The sequence below is a fragment of the Paralichthys olivaceus genome, chromosome 4 (assembly GCF_024713975.1).
Source record: "Paralichthys olivaceus isolate ysfri-2021 chromosome 4, ASM2471397v2, whole genome shotgun sequence".
Classification (NCBI taxonomy): domain Eukaryota; kingdom Metazoa; phylum Chordata; class Actinopteri; order Pleuronectiformes; family Paralichthyidae; genus Paralichthys; species Paralichthys olivaceus.
In genome coordinates this window covers 7,768,528-7,784,596 of record NC_091096.1, presented here as the reverse complement: position 1 = coordinate 7,784,596, position 16,069 = coordinate 7,768,528, and the positions used below count along the sequence as shown (strand labels likewise).

The following is a 16,069-nucleotide window of genomic DNA, read 5'->3' as shown; positions in this document are numbered from 1 at the left end:
AGAGTAACGTCATCCTGCTAATGAATGATCTCACCACCACCATCCTCATGAAGCACAAGAATTAGAGGAGAAAATCACATGGAGCTTGGTTTAGTCATACAGTTTTTTTTAAATACAACCCATTCAGTTAACAGACTTGTTACTGTTTATTTTTTTAATGCAATGATGAGCAACACTTTCCCACCCACTGATGTATAATACTTAAAATAATGAGAGTTTGTTTGGGCTATCTTGCAAACTCAGCAGATTTCAGAGCTACCCACAGATTTTCAGATAAGGAATTGAGGGCACTTCCAAAAGCTTCAGCTCGTGTTTCTTGACATAATTCTCAGTGGATTTTGAGATGTGCCTCTTGTAGAAGCCAGCCTCTTTTCAGTTTCAGTATTTTTGACCCACTGCATTATAATGTGCTGGTGTTTAGTGGAATCCCAAAGTCTTCTGTGTCACATGGCTGCCACCCAGAGAATATTATTTAACAGTTGGCAAAGATTGGCTTACTGCTAACATAATACGGGACCCTATCTATTGATTGCAGTCAATTACGCACCTGAAATTATTCATTTCATCGTGTGTTTTGTGCATGCGTACATGCATTTTTTTTTTTTTTTTTACAAATTATATATAATGTAAAATAAGCAATAAAAAAATAAGCTATTTTGATCACAATTTTCAAGCAAAAATTCAAAATATTTGCTGGTCACAAACTCTACTCTCTGTCACACCTGCTTATAAACAACATATTTTATATTATTTTTATTTTTATTTAATGTCTTTTTTTGTGATTTATGAGGTTGATGGTGCACATTGCAATGCCAATTTGTGATGACTAATGTACTCTTATCTATTTTATGGATACAATAACAAATAAGTCAATTAGTCAGATACATTTTTGTTATCTTAAAGTTAAATATTGAATGTTGTAAAGTACAACGTTTGCCTTCAGTTGTCGTTAAGCCTTTATATATAGCAAAAGAAAATGCAAATGCTAAAAAGAAGCTCAACTACAGTCGACAAAGTGTGTGTATGTGAGTTTGTGTTTATTTGGGGGCTGTAGCTCAGTGGATGATCACAGAAACTGTCACGATCACATGAGTGTTATCTTCAGCAGTGAGTGTGTATCCAGAATGTTTTGTTTGCATCCACGGGTTTATTCTTAAATCTGCAAACTGGGACCTTGTAAGGACCCACCGAAGGGCGTCCGTCCCAAACTTATTTGATTGAAATTATTAACAGTTAATCGTACAAATCCACATAAACTCCACGCTGGAATCAACAAAAATATCACAAATACGTATACACCAATAGAAAAAAATGTGTGCATCGATATTTTGTCTGAATTTATTAAAGTTGTGGATAATTTTCATCAGGCGTTATGCTCGGGCTGCTACTGCGTAGTGCCGACTCGGGTTGTGTATCCTCACTGACAAGAAGCTGTGGGATTAGAAAACAGTCCATAGATACGTGGTTCTCCTTGACTACCGGTGGAAACATTCTTCTTTAACCTGTTGACGCTGTTATTCCTCTTTTACGGACGCATCGTATCTGTTGTACTTCCTCGTGGAATAATGTTATTATCAGAGGCTTGGAGCAGAGCTGGGAAACTAACTTGCCAGCTGAGCTAGCTGGCTCGCTAGCGCACAACCAGGCTCGACTCGACGACATTAAAGGCTGCTGCTGTGGGAACACGGTGTGCTCACGGTGTCAGATCAAACCCAGCTTTCCCCCGGCGATACTGATATACTGATGGTTTCTCCACCCTGGTTTATCTTCGGATGTCACCGTAGTTGTGTAACCACCTGCTCCGATCGTGGCACAAGCTCACTCGCTAGCAACTTAGCCGGGTACCCGGTGTGTTCGCAGCGTTAGCAGAGCCCCAGCTCTCACTGCGCCGGCTAAAAATACACGTCTTGTCCCATGTTCTGAGCCCGTCCAAAAGTGGTGGGCTGGTCCTCGTTGGACTCGTCTTCGTCTTTTCTGGTCACATCGCTCGGAGTTTGACGCTCTACATGGTCACTACAGCGAATTCAAGACGACTGGAAGAGCGAGTCGGACCCCGACGTTGTGAGCCGAGCTGGGCCGATCTACCGTTTCATCATAGCGGCTGGTGGGCTTCGGGTCTTTGGCTGATCGGTGGCCGGACATCGCTTTGCCCAAATGGCCTTGTCCTGTTACTAGCAGCAATTTAACAAACCTTGGTTCCAGCCCAGGTTTGCAAGACCAAAACTTATAAAGGTCAGAAAAAGACGCTTTGTTTCCACTGTCAACTGGCTGAGCTCGACGGGACGGACTTCATCTGTCTGGAGCAGGACACCATGTCGGAGGATAACAACGCAGACAAGTTCATTAAGGTAATTTAAACACAATCAAATGTGAATCTTATCTTAACTAGATGTTGTTGTCGCTTTTCTTTTGTTGCAGTAATCGGATTTAGGTTTGGTTCTAAATAAACAAGTGAAGCATCAAGGGTACATGGTTGTGATGTTTGTTGGGGTTGAAGACTTTTGCAGATGCTTTTTTATTTGCTTTATTTGTTTTCAATAGGTTGGTGTTACTTCTATCTATGTTATCTTAATTGCCTATGCCTCTAGTAATTGATGTGATTGCAATAAAAAGTCTGCTTGACTTTTTACCCATTGTCTCTTTGTACTTTACAAATAGTAGATTATGAAAAGTGTGTCATGGAAAAGTGTAACTCATGACAATCATTACTGTGGAGCTTGGATCTCTCTGGCAGGATCGTGGTCATTAACTAGCCAGCATTTCCATTTGCCCCTGGCTTTGGGATTTGTTCCTGGCCTGCTCCCGTCAATGCGTCTCTGCCAGGGCAACTATGTCAGCAGTAATATGTGATCTCAAGTGGCCCTGGCCCCAGCTTTCACAGAGAGAAGTAGTAGTTAGAAACTGGAACACACCCGGCATGTAGACTGGGGCCATTATCATGAAAATAGAGATTAGTGGTGTAGGCTTTCTTAATCCAGACTTTCTGGTGTCAAGACCCTTGCACAACCTTAACCAAGAAATGGTCAGAACAGGTTTGGTTAGGAGGTTTGGAACAAAGTATGCAAACAGCCTGTGTAGTTTCTGCCTCAACGGACTGCTCTCTGGAATCAAGCTAATATCATTGTGTCTTGAATTAAATACATTGCACCTGCTCTATTTATGTGAACTTTCTCATATCTGGTTTTGAAAAAAAAAAAAAAGGGGTGACAGGAAGTCAGATTCCTGGGCAGCTGTGAAGTGAATAAAAGCACCTCATTTTGTGTTGCATAATAATCATGAATCCTGATTATCATGAAGGTCTTTACATTTACAGAGATGTGATAAGGCTGGCAAGTCATAGGGAGGAGACACCATGTTACCTGTTGGCAGTGGCTCATGATTGATCATATTCTTCTGGCCAAGACCAATATATTCTCAGAAAAAGGGGACATTTTATTAATTTTACAATCTTGAATTTGAGGTATATGGAAGTATAAAGAGAGGATGGGCAATTTAATGAATGAATACCTCACAAGGCTGGAAATATTGACAACGCACTTGATTTAAATCATTTCAACCATCTTCTTCCAGGATAGCATCCCATCCCTCTTCTATTATCCCTCTATAGGCAGCAGTGACTACGTTTTCCCACCTGGGCATGTTTTATATCAGCCAACTGCCTGTTTTTCAAGAATAATCTGAGTGAAGCTCTCTCAAGAATCTAAACAGGTAGTAATGACTTAGATTTCTATCAGACAATCCACTGCTCTCACTGAGTAGAATGTCTGTAGAATCAGCCAAACTCTAAAGTCTATACTATGACAGAGCAGTTCAGTTGATGACCTGTGTTGTGACAATGATTGGGAGTGGTCTGTATTTTACAGTGTGTGTTTTGTTTTTCTTTCTCATGTGGTGGCAGTGGGATCTGGGCTGTTGATTGTGTTGCAAAACTAACTAAAATTATTGCTGGGAAAAGTGAAGGGGATCTATAATCTCATTATTATATTAGTAAGACATTCATTTTTGCAGAATTGTTTGCCTCTCTTATTTTTCTTTCAAGCATTTAATGTGTATTTTGTGGTTTCTTTTCCCAATAGGAATCATCGATTCTGGATGAGTACAACATAAACTGGACACAGAAGTTGGGAGCCGGCATCAGTGGACCAGTCAGGTGAGACAGTTTGTGTTTCTTCGCCTTCACCTTTTCTACTGATTTAACTGTGTTTGTGCTTTGTCAGATTGTTGCTGCTGGTCCAGTGTTGCAGAGATAGAATAGGACAAAATGTTTTCTTTATTTAAACTAGAACAAGAACAAGAACAAGTTGTTTGCATGGCCAAGAGACATCATTATAGTATCTGTTTGTGGTTGAGAAATCACTTGCTGAGAAAGGGATAATAATAAGTAACTTCAGACACTGTTAGAGGACTGATATTTATGAAGGTATGCACTCAACTGAGTGCCTTTCTAGTTAATATTGGCGGTGGCTGTTTCTGCACAGACACAATCCACGTAGCTGCAGCATCTGAGACATGAATCCAGCTCAAAACGTCTGTCCCTTATACCCTTGAGTGAAAGTATCGTGGCCTGTTTTTGACTTCTTTTGTCTTTTTGGTGTCTTGGCTCTTGCAGGATGTTATCCATATGCTATAGAGGAAACTGTGTAAAGCAGCTGACCTTCTTTTGAGAAGCTGCTCTCAGATCAAGTAGTCAAAGCTAGTGAATGTCCTTATGTATCAGGGTTAAACCTCAGCAGTTTTTCTTATCTGGGCACTTCCCTCTGCATTTTTAAAATCATTTCTACTCTTAGACATGGGGAATAACAGGAAATCACATATGTTTGTAATACTTACTAGAAGCAGCATTGACTCAAGTGTTTTTACATTTAAACCATTATGCACTGAGTTACTTGGTTAATCTGGAGGACAGACTGGAGTTGTGTTGTAAATAGAATCACCACCAGTTAATTCCAGTGTTGTTTGGAGTTTCTCTGTCATGTTTGCTGCTTCCTAAAATTGCATCAGTATTCTCCTCTCCTGCCTCAGCTATCACTGATATTATGTGCTCGTATAAATAACTTTTATATATCCTGAGATTTATCCAGTTACTACAAGATGTTACAGCGAGGCAGCGGCTGCTCTGAGTCCAGTTAGGCTTTGTGTAGTGCCGTCTGTGTAGGTCTCACTGCCCTGCTGATTCCAGCTGCAATATGTCAATGTCGAATACTGACTCCTCCTGCCCATTCTGCACTTTGAAGCTATCACAGCCAGTTCTTGATCAGCAGTGAACAACCCGTTATTTTCTTATGTGTATAGTTTTGGCTTCAAGTGGCAAGAATACTTAGAAACTGACTCATCAGGTCTCTGCGTAAACTTACTCTTCAACTCTATGATTTATGCTGTACTTTGTTTTTCTGGAAAATCTTACTCACCCCATCTATTTATTTTTCTGACTCTGCATTCCACTCAGACCTTTGTCTAATTTGAAACCAATCCCAAAGCTCACTTCCTCCTGTCTCATAACACATTCATGTCTGACACTGTATCGGCCCCCCCCTCTGTCTAACTGTGATTCATTAGGTATTGCTTTCCAGTGAACTGAACTTTGGCCGAAGCAGCATGTTTCTTGCAGTAAAGCTTTAATAGTGTAATCTGAGTTTAAGGGCCAGAGGTGACAGTTTTAAGCCAACTGAATATTTTAGTAATTGAAGGAGTTAATGAGCTTTTCAGAAATGGAAGAGTGTTTATATACACTCTGTGGTTAAAATGTGTACTGTTACAATCCCATTTCGAAGAAAACCATTGCCAGGGATTTTCAGTTTATTTCATGTCACAATGAAAAATATACAAGACCCATTGAGGATTTTCTTTGGATTTACTCTTGCAGGCCTGATTCATATTCCGCATAACAAACAGTTATGTTGACAAAATACAGTTCTGAGCTCCACATAGTCAGCTGCTCTCTGTTCTCTGTGTTTATATAGCACTGGAATACATTTACTTCACAGCGCACGTTACCCAGACTTTGAGAAGGGTGCTGTAAAACAACATTCAAGCACGAATAATTTGACAACAAAGCTTTTTAAAGCATTTGAATGAAACTAGGGAATATTTCTGATGAGAAAAATAACAAAAATATCTGGTCAGGCTTATAGCCCCCATCATTTCACAAGACTACACACTACATCACATTGATTCAGCTGTGTTTTGTAATAGGAAAGGCTTGAGAATGCCTGGCATCATATCAAACATTTGATGGCCTTTGAGATAATATGTGGTTTTTGCAGTGGTTAGCACTCTCGCCTCGCAGCAAGATGGCTCTGTGTTTGAACCTGCTCTCTGGAATCTGCATGCTTGCCCCATGGCTGCGCGGTTTTTAATTCGAGAATCTTGATTGTCTAAATGTCAGTCCTGTAATAGACTGGTAGCCTGTCCAGCGTGTTCTCTCGCCCAATGTCAGCTGGGATGACGTGTGGAGAATGTTGATTCGTGCCTGGCTGTGTATTTTTTTAATTTAAAGTGAACAGTGAATACATTCTACAGAAATGCATTTAAACCCATCCATCCCACACTGTTTACCTGTTGCACTACAGAAACCACCTTGTTGATCTTGTGCATTATCACATTGGTGACGATAATTGACTCTTGTTTTTCTTTCCTGCTCAGAGTTTGTGTGAAGAAGTCATCTCAGGAACGCCTGGCCCTGAAGATCCTCATTGATCGCCCCAAGGCCAGAAATGAGGTTAGAGGAATCTCAGCTGCAGTTGTGATTAATGCCTGTTGTTTGTTGTCTTTGGCAGTATCAATATGCTCTGTCTGCCCGCCTGTTATCTGTCTTTATTAATTCCTGTTTTCCTTTCCCTTGTCAATCTGTCTCCTGTGCCTCTTTGTCTGCGACTCTGTCTTCATGTGAACAGTTTGTCTCGCAGCCTCTCCATGTCATTAGCAGCCTTCTGTTTTGATCAAGCAGCTTAAACAGCAGTTGAGCAGTGAGACATGCAGTCAAAACAAGCAACACAGACTTCACACAAGCATTCTCACTGCTGAACTGGGAAAGCTGTCACTGACGAGCAAATTCACATAAATTATTACCTCTGAATAAAATATTTTTCAGGCACTTTTTAAAAGAGGGTGCAGGGTTTGTATGTGTAAGATTGAGGTCAATTTACATTTCTGGTCTGCAAGGTTTCGGTCTGTTGTGCAAATGACTCTCTGCTTAGACCGACACTGCATAATTATGAATCATTGCGACATGCTAGTTGGCAGATGCCACCTCATTGTCAGCTGAATAATTTGCAGTTTGTAGAATCAGTTTTATTTCACAGTTCTTTAGACAGATTCTTGCAATGATAAACATGACCAAATAAAGATAAAACTGTTGCAGTTGTTGTGTAAGAGCTTCTTTACTAAAGTTCTAGACAACCTTCAGCTCCCAGGCGTTCAACAGGAGCAGTTAAGTAGTAGTAAACCACATCTTCAACACCAAGGAGCAGCTGCCACATTTGTAGAGAACTTAAGAATCCATTGTGTGCTCTGTCTTTTTAATCCGGCAGGGTTGCACTTTGCTGCTGATTGGGCAGCATCTCTGACACACCCACCAAACAAGAAAACATACCTTTTCCTGTCACCCATTTTTTTTTCCAAACCAGATATGAGCAGGTTCACATAAATATATGCCAACCATAAATAGAGCAGGTGCAATGTATTTAATTCAAGACACAATCATTTCTCTTTACTGTGTTTGATTTTGTTCCACGCAGGTGCGTCTCCATATGATGTGTGCCAACCACCCAAACATAGTGCAAATCCTGGAGGTTTATGCTAATAGTGTCCAGTTCCCACATGAGTCTAGTCCAAGGTAAAGTGTGTGTGTGTGTCTGTGTGTGTGTGTGTTGTTTGATAAATCCATCTCCTCTCTGTCAGTTTCCTCTGATCATCCCTTCTTTCTTGTTTTTTTTTGCAGAGCGAGGCTTCTCATAGTTATGGAGATGATGGAAGGCGGTGAGCTGTTCCACAGAATCAGTCAGCACAGGCACTTTACTGAAAAGATGGCCAGCCAGGTCACTAAACAGGTGGGTGAAGACAGACGTGCGCACACATAAACACACACACACAGACTGCCTCTCTTTAAGTTCTCAGAATGTCTTTTTGTACAGTAAATATTCAGTTCTTCTCAGTCTTTGTCCACCAATGGGTTGTTATCCTCACAATTCTGTCAAGATTCATCTGAGCGTCTTTCAGTAAAACACATTTTTCCTGTGGTGCATTGTAATGTTGGAACTGTTTTTAATGTCTGCTGGTACATTTTTTTCCAGTTTTTTTATTGCAGCTTTTTCTACTTACTGGCATGTATCATAACTGCGATCGAGCAGCTCATGGAGCAGTTTAGCAGTGAGGCACATGGTCCATAGATGCAACATCACATCTACAGAGCGGTGGCTCAGTCTCATGTCTCTTCCTCCTCCTATAGATCAGTCAAGCCTTGGAACACTGTCACTCCCTAAATATTGCGCATCGTGACCTGAAGCCAGAAAACCTGCTCTTCAAGGATAACTCTCTAGTAAGTGGCTGGAAGTTTCACAGAGCACAGCTGGGAATCACCAATATCACCACAGTTCTCACTACTTGTACTTTTGAACACAGAATACAGAATATGAATAGAAACTTTGATGGACTTCAAGTCTGCAGCCTTTGCTTTACCTTTTGAGACACTGTGAGGAGGAAATATCTGGTGGACTGTGGTCAAGATAGTGATGAAGATTAGGAAATATCCAATATGCAGTTACTGTGATAGAAACAAGAAACTATCAAGTGGAAATCTATTAAGCCACTGAGATATAAGCAAAGTGAAATGTTTTATGAGAAGCCACTGAAACATAATCCTCTGCTTGCTCTACATTCATCCCTCTCACTGTGATTCTGTCTTTTCCACAGGATGCACCTGTGAAGTTGTGTGACTTTGGCTTTGCCAAAATTGATCAAGGAGACCTGATGACCCCTCAGTTCACTCCTTACTACGTAGCACCTCAGGTAAAAAGCTAACACAGCACATGAGACATGTTTGTGTCTTGATGTTTCTGGAACATCATAAACAGTAAATGATTATTAAATGAATGTCTTCATGTTTCCCTTCTGCCACCGTCTCTGTTCAGGTACTTGAGGCTCAAAGAAGACACCAGAAGGAAAAGTCTGGAATTATACCTACCTCACCCACTCCTTACACCTATAACAAGGTATGTTCAAATAAGAATAATTACACTTTGAGTCTTGTTTCTCATATTTGATTTATTGTTGATTTATTTTTCTTAAATAAATGTTTCTTGTCTTTCTCCAGAGCTGTGACTTGTGGTCTCTTGGCGTGATTATCTACGTAATGTTGTGTGGCTATCCCCCGTTTTACTCCAAACACCACAGTCGCACAATCCCAAAGGACATGAGGAAGAAGATCATGACGGGCAGCTTCGACTTCCCTGAAGATGAGTGGAGCCAGATCTCAGAGATGGCCAAGGACATCGTTCGCAAGTAAGTCTTTAGTTTTTCCTTTTTCCTTCTAATCTCTCTTCATTGCTACAGCTCATCTTTAACAGACCTGGAAAAACTCTTTGACTCACTAATATGTACAAGTTTTTATAAATTTGCAAAAAATTATCACACTCCTGCTTGCATCTTAAATGTTATTCCTGTATGTTTTTTTGACACTATTATTCCCACTTGTCTTACCTCCCACATCTCCTTCCTTATTTTGATCCATCCGCTCATCCCTCTGTTCTCCCTCCCCTCCTCGCCTCCTCCCCTCAGGCTGCTGAAGGTGAAGCCGGAGGAGAGGCTTACGATTGAGGGAGTCTTGGATCACCCGTGGCTCAACTGCACCGAGGCTCTGGACAATGTGCTGCCATCCGCCCAGATGATGATGGACAAGGTGAGTGGGAAGTTAAAAGTGCAAAATCTTGCACTGCACCAATGCTGTTCGGTCATTCTGCTGTTCCTGAATGAAGTCACCAGCAGAGGCCTCTGTAGTCAGCCATCTTATGCATTATAGTGTCCTCCTCTTCTTCTCTGATGCTCTGTCCCAGGCTGTAGTCGCAGGTATCCAGCAGGCCCATGCAGAGCAGTTGGCCAACATGAGAATTCAGGATCATAACGTCAGCCTGAAGCCTCTAAACTCTGTCAACAACCCAATCCTCAGGAAGCGGAAACTTCTTGGGTATGATTCATCTTTTGTCAAATCTTTTCATTAGCTTTTCTCATTTTAAATAAAAAAAAAGTTGAGACATAAAGTAGATGTTTTCATGTATCCTGTGGTCTAGAAACATTGACCTTCAGATTAAACTCACTCTCTTCAGTCACAGCTTTACTGGATCTTTCACTCTCCATGTAGTAAATAGTCCTGATTCATCTGTGTATTTGAAAAAATACCAATGCGTTTTGGTGTTCTTGTCGCAGCCCAAAGCCCAGTGATGGTTTCTTCATCCACGACCCAGAGAATGGAGGGGAAGACTCCAACGTAGCGCTGGAAAAATTACGAGACGTCATTGCACAGTGTATATTACCACAAGCTGGTTAGTAAAACATGGAGATTATAACTAACTACACCTAAACACAGACATTCAACCACTACTTTATTTACACTGATTATGTTGCATATCAGTATAAACTGTTGATGCGATACAGAACACCCCAGATGAACTGTGCTCTAAATGATGTTGATTGATGAGTGATGTGACATGTGTCTTCAGTAGATTGGTTTTTCTCTCATTTCTATTCTATTCTCGTTCCAGTTGTAGATTAAAACAAAACTTATGTTCAGGAAACAGATGATCGACTGTTAATGATTTTCTCAGGAGTTGATCATCATTAAATTTAAATTAAAACATAATGTCCTGTCAGCTGCAATGTGTTCACAGCGCTGCCCTTGTTTATGTGGCTGATGTTAACAGGGTTTCTTATTTATCACGTCTCTTAATTTATCACTTGTTTCATGTTTTTTTGTGAAACTATATATTTGTTATTATTATACATGACTTCAGTGATTCTCTCCTAATATCGTTAGGCTACATGAGTTGTATATACTAAGACATTGTTCTCTTGCCAATGCAAAATGGCTGAGAGAGAAAAACAGCAGCGTCTGAGGTGAATGTTTTTGTCTGTCCAGGAGAGAATGAGGACGAGAAGCTGAATGAGGTGATGCACGACGCCTGGAGGTTCAACAGAGACTGTAAACAGCTGAGAGAAGGTCTGCAGGGGCTCAGCTGGGACGGTCAGTACCACGTCATCTTTATCTGTCCTCAGCTAACACCCTCTTTGTCTTTTCTTTATCCTCTTTAGTATTAAACTAAAATCAAAGCAGCTGTTTTACCTGTTCACATCTAGTAGAAAAGTTGCGTTGCTTTTGTCATTCGTGCGTATTTGTATTGGCACCTGTATTGGGGCTTACTTTTGAGAATATGCGCTGGCATGAACATCTTATTTTTCAGAATGAATAATGTAGAGAAGATAATATTGTTTTGTTAAGTTTAAACAAATGCACATGTTTATTTTCTTAATTCAAGCTCTATATTTGGTTGTATTTCTGTTTTTATATATAGTTGTTGATAAGTTTATGTTTAAACAATAAAATAATCAAGACTCAGATGATTAACCGAAAAAATACAGATGGAATTAGTCATGTGAAAAAGTACAGCTACAACATTTGCTTTATTTCCAACCAACTATCAACAGAAAACAATGCTCAGTATGTTCTGTCTCTGTGGTTAAAGTCTAACAGATAACGAAGCAGATGAGTTATTTGTATAATTAGTTAGGCATTACAATCTTGATTCTTTTCCAAGTAAACACACATTTTTAACCCATTTATGTGAATAGTTTGCTCCGCTGGTTATTTATTATTACAGGTTTTTAACCAACATCTTTTCGTTGCAGGACGAGCCTTCTCAGATAAAGTCGACCGATTGAAGTTGGCTGAAATAGTGAAACAGGCCATTGAAGAAAAGACGATTCTCCAAGAATCTCATTAGCAGAAGCTGTTTTTCTATCTTCTTTTTCTATTGTTTGTTATGACCCTTTTTAACCCATGTCTGTAAAGACGCTTTTTATGTAAAAGGAAACGCTAATTTTTGGTTTTTCATGAATTCACTGGCAAAACCTATTGTACAGCTGTAGATATATTTCAAAAAGGACTCATTGGTACTACAATGCTTTTTTAAATGGACACTTGCAAAGTACATGGAAAAAAAACTATATTTTCATTTTTGCAAAAGAGACAAAAGAAGAGAAAAAATCTGTGAAAGAAATTATTTTCTGGGAGGGAATTTTTATTAGATGTTTGTCAAAGATATCCTTTGTTTTATCCCAGTAATTTCATTCTATTTTCTTTTTCTTTTAATCATCCTAATAACTTTATTTATTTAAAGAGAAGAGTTCCATTATTTTCTACTTGCAGCCTGGCAGCGGGCTCTAAAGGTGAGAAGCTGTCGACGGTGTGACTTTGTTCTTCCACACACTTGTCTGACTCTCAGACTGTGTTTAAACTTTATGGATATTTGTTTTTGTTTTTTTGTGCAACTACACCTTTGACCTCTGTGTTATCTGGAGGTGAGGGCGGAGTGGGAATGGAGGTAAAAGAAAATGTCATGAAATGAAAAAAATGAAACCTCAATTTTGTTCATTTTGTCACATCCCTCTTCTCAATGCTGGCTTTCTTTCTGACTCATATGGATCAACGTGTTGTTGACAAACCAATCTTAACTAACATTAATATACTAAACTCTTTTTCTGAGCTTTTTAATGTCTCCTTCTTTTAAGGGGTTTTTCAGGCCCAAATTTTGGGGTTGAAGGATAAAAAAGCCGTAATTGGACCTCGAGTTAAGATTTTATTGTCTTTGTTTATTTCCAAGGTGAAGATTAACTTTTCATACTCGACTAGATTCATGTTGGTTTCACAGTCTCTCAGTTCTACTCGTGTGCATGAAGTGATGATGATACCGTTTGTCAGCTTCGGAAGTTTGTGTGCGTCAAGTAATTCCACATATTTGCAACAGCTTTTCGTGTGGCTAAATATTTATGATGTGATTCTAAAAGGTCTTAAGTTCAGTCTTCGTTTAAAGACACAATCTGCTTGAGTTGCTTTGACGTTAAGTTGTATCCACTGGAATTCAGACCAGGGTCAGTTAATATTTAAGTGGTTTTTAAAGGCCACTCTGCAATGTCCGAAAAGATCAGTCAGCACCTTTGATCAAGTCTGTGAGGATGTCGATGTCATAAAACCTGCTGTGCTGCTGAATGTGCAATAGAGCAGTGGTTTAAACATGTATTCATAATGCATGCATGTACATGGCAGTGGAATAGTGTGCATCAGGTCGTCAGTATTACTTAACACAGTCACTTATCTTCAGCTTCTAGTTAGTTATTTAATATCTTATCATTAAATAGCCAGAGTGAAACCTTCACTGCACTGTGCAACTCATCTGCTCTGATATTATCGGATATTATTTATTCACAGACATGTTTAAAAGAAGGGATTCTTGTTGAGGTGTCAGAGAGAGAGGAGCAGTTAGATGGATAAATGTATTTGTTCTCTTGTTCACTTTGTTTTGAACCCATTTTGTTTATTTCAAAAAATCCTTGAAACGTTCTTATGAAATTGTCCCTTTTTGATAAAATCTTATGTTTATACAGATTTATTTCTGTGAACATTCTTTCCTGTTGAGAGCCATGTGTTTTTAATCTTTTTCATCTGTATGAATATTCGCAGACATTGGTGCAATATGTTTCCAGTGAAAACCACACTTCTCCGATTCTGGTGGTTTCTGACATTTTGACACAAACTGGAGGATTACGTTCCTTTATTGATTTAAGAGAATTCCTACTCCTTGATGAACCATTTAAAAATGAATTCAATTATCTGAACAATTCATTGTCTTATGGCTAAAAGGGCTGTTTTTGTAAAGTTCGTGAAAAGTTCAGGACAGCGAGGATCCAGTATATTTATAACTGAAATGAAGATAGAGTGCAAGCCTGCCTTGTATGTCTGTATTTCCTATTTAGGTTAAGCTAACAGAGGCGATCATTACTAACGTGATTCTTAGAAGCTGAACAATATCCTCAGCTCGTGTGTGAAAAGGCCTTAATATAACATGGCTAAGTTTTACGCTCAAACGTGCCTTGTTGGTGGGGCGGCGTCTTCATCCTTAATTGCTCTCATCAGTTACAAAAACAAAACAGCAGGATAAAGGGGGACATTAAGAATAATTAACTGTAGTGATTCATATTTGTGATTGTCTTGTTTTCATGTGATAATATGAAAGTTTTTAATTTACAATGCTGGGTATTGGTTTTTGGAAAGACGCTGGAATTAATGTAACTTTAAAAAAGACTAATGCATTAGTTTATATCATAAAATTATAACTTCATTTAACAACTGAGATGTTTAAAGAGTGGGCAACATTTTGGAAAATGCTTTTATTTCTTCCTGACAGTCAAATGACAAAAACCACAATACACCGTTGTTACATACCTAAAATGGGCATAGCAACTTGTCTCTGCCGGTTGCTTGGCAACAGGCCCTGGCCAAGAAAAAGTCCATGGCGTAGCCTTTGTAAAATGGTGAATGGTTATTTTTAGAAGATGCAATTTAATGAACTTTGCAAAAATAAGGGGTAGAAATATTCCTCCTATAATCAGCTGATTAATTGATTAGTCTACTGACAGAAAATGAATCTGTTAGTCAGACTTAAACAAGATATCTGAAGATGTTGACTTTGAGAAACTTAGATTTTTCACAGTATTTTGACTTTTTAAAAGACTGAACAATGAATCCAGATAATAGCGGTCACAGTCGATTAAAAAAAAAAAAAGAATAATTGGTTGCAGCCTTGTTTGTTTAAACGTGCAGAAGTGTTTGATTCATCTCATGTGGGCTCATTCATGTTTGAGTAGTATTACAGAATCAGCACGGCCTCTGAGTGGAAACTAAAAAAATGCTGCTGTTTTGTTTTACTTCACGATGAATCTGTGTTTGTGTGCATGTGTGGGTCACTACATGCTGAACCATGTTTGTTCAGCAAATCAAATCATCAGAGCTGCTTCCTCTCACCCCCCCCCCCCCCCCCCCCTCCCCACAAATAACAGAAGTTATATCCTCTGCTACCTGAGAGAACTTTATTGTTGAAGGGCAGTGAGTTATCAGCGTTTTTTATCCTGTAAAGTTACGGTGACTTTACCGATCAAAACTGGAACAATGGAAGCCCATGGGAAACACAGGGTCTGACACAGTTACCTGCTGTTTGCTGCTCAGTCTGACTGTGCTACTGGAAAACCCAGAGAGCAGTTGATTCTCAAGATGTTTCCTCCCCCTGCATCCTCTTGTTGGGCAACTTACATTGAAGTTAACCCAGCACCCAACTTGTTTCACAAATTCATTCATTTTTCACAACTCCTCTCTTCCTCTTATCCGCTCGATGAAAAAAGACATTTCAGATTTACTTTTATACTTTTTTTTAACATGGCTGCTGACTTGTTCTACTTTTTCTTTTAATACCTTTTCTTTGAGAGATGAAAGGCAGAAATGGTTTCGTCAGCACTCTTGATAAATACCAGTTGCTTGTGTTTCCTCTGCTGTATGTGCACTCATAAAACACACAGAGCTGTTTATATATATATATATATTTCAGTTTTTAAAAATTCTTCTGTGTGTCTGGCATCAGGCAGAAAGACATACATTTCACTTGAAGTTGCCGTTCCTGTCTATGTTGAAAAAAATCATTTCAAAGTCCAGAGCCTCTTGTCTGCTTCACCACTCTGTTTTTATTTCTCCTGTTCGGCGGTTATGTAGCATGCACCCAAATCCCTCATGAAGGACTCGCTGTATTTTCTGTCAACACATCTATTTTCTTTTGGCCTTTCTGCCTTCTCTCATTCTCTGGAATGTCATCAACATGCTGACTTTGTAATAAAGGAATTCTTTGACTTTTCAAAATGTTTTTAGAGGATTTATTTGTGTGAATTCCTGCTTGGATTAATATACAGTTGACAATCGCGTTAACCTACATGTTACATGTACATACTGTAGGTCTGTTTGTGCATTTGTACTTAGTAA

General features: G+C 39.3%; 1 protein-coding gene across 1 annotated transcript; it reads left to right on the top strand.

The window, feature by feature from the left end:
• The first annotated feature begins 1,401 nt into the window (after positions 1–1,401).
• On the top strand, positions 1,402–15,949 carry mapkapk5 (MAPK activated protein kinase 5). Its single transcript, XM_069523534.1, has 14 exons — positions 1,402–2,348; positions 4,077–4,150; positions 6,643–6,718; positions 7,737–7,834; positions 7,940–8,048; positions 8,447–8,536; positions 8,911–9,006; positions 9,129–9,209; positions 9,311–9,498; positions 9,775–9,895; positions 10,050–10,180; positions 10,420–10,535; positions 11,129–11,233; positions 11,896–15,949. The coding sequence occupies exons 1-14, from the start codon at positions 2,313–2,315 to the stop codon at positions 11,988–11,990; spliced, it is 1,416 nt and encodes a 471-aa protein (XP_069379635.1). The 5' UTR covers positions 1,402–2,312; the 3' UTR covers positions 11,991–15,949.
• The last annotated feature ends 120 nt before the right edge of the window (positions 15,950–16,069 follow it).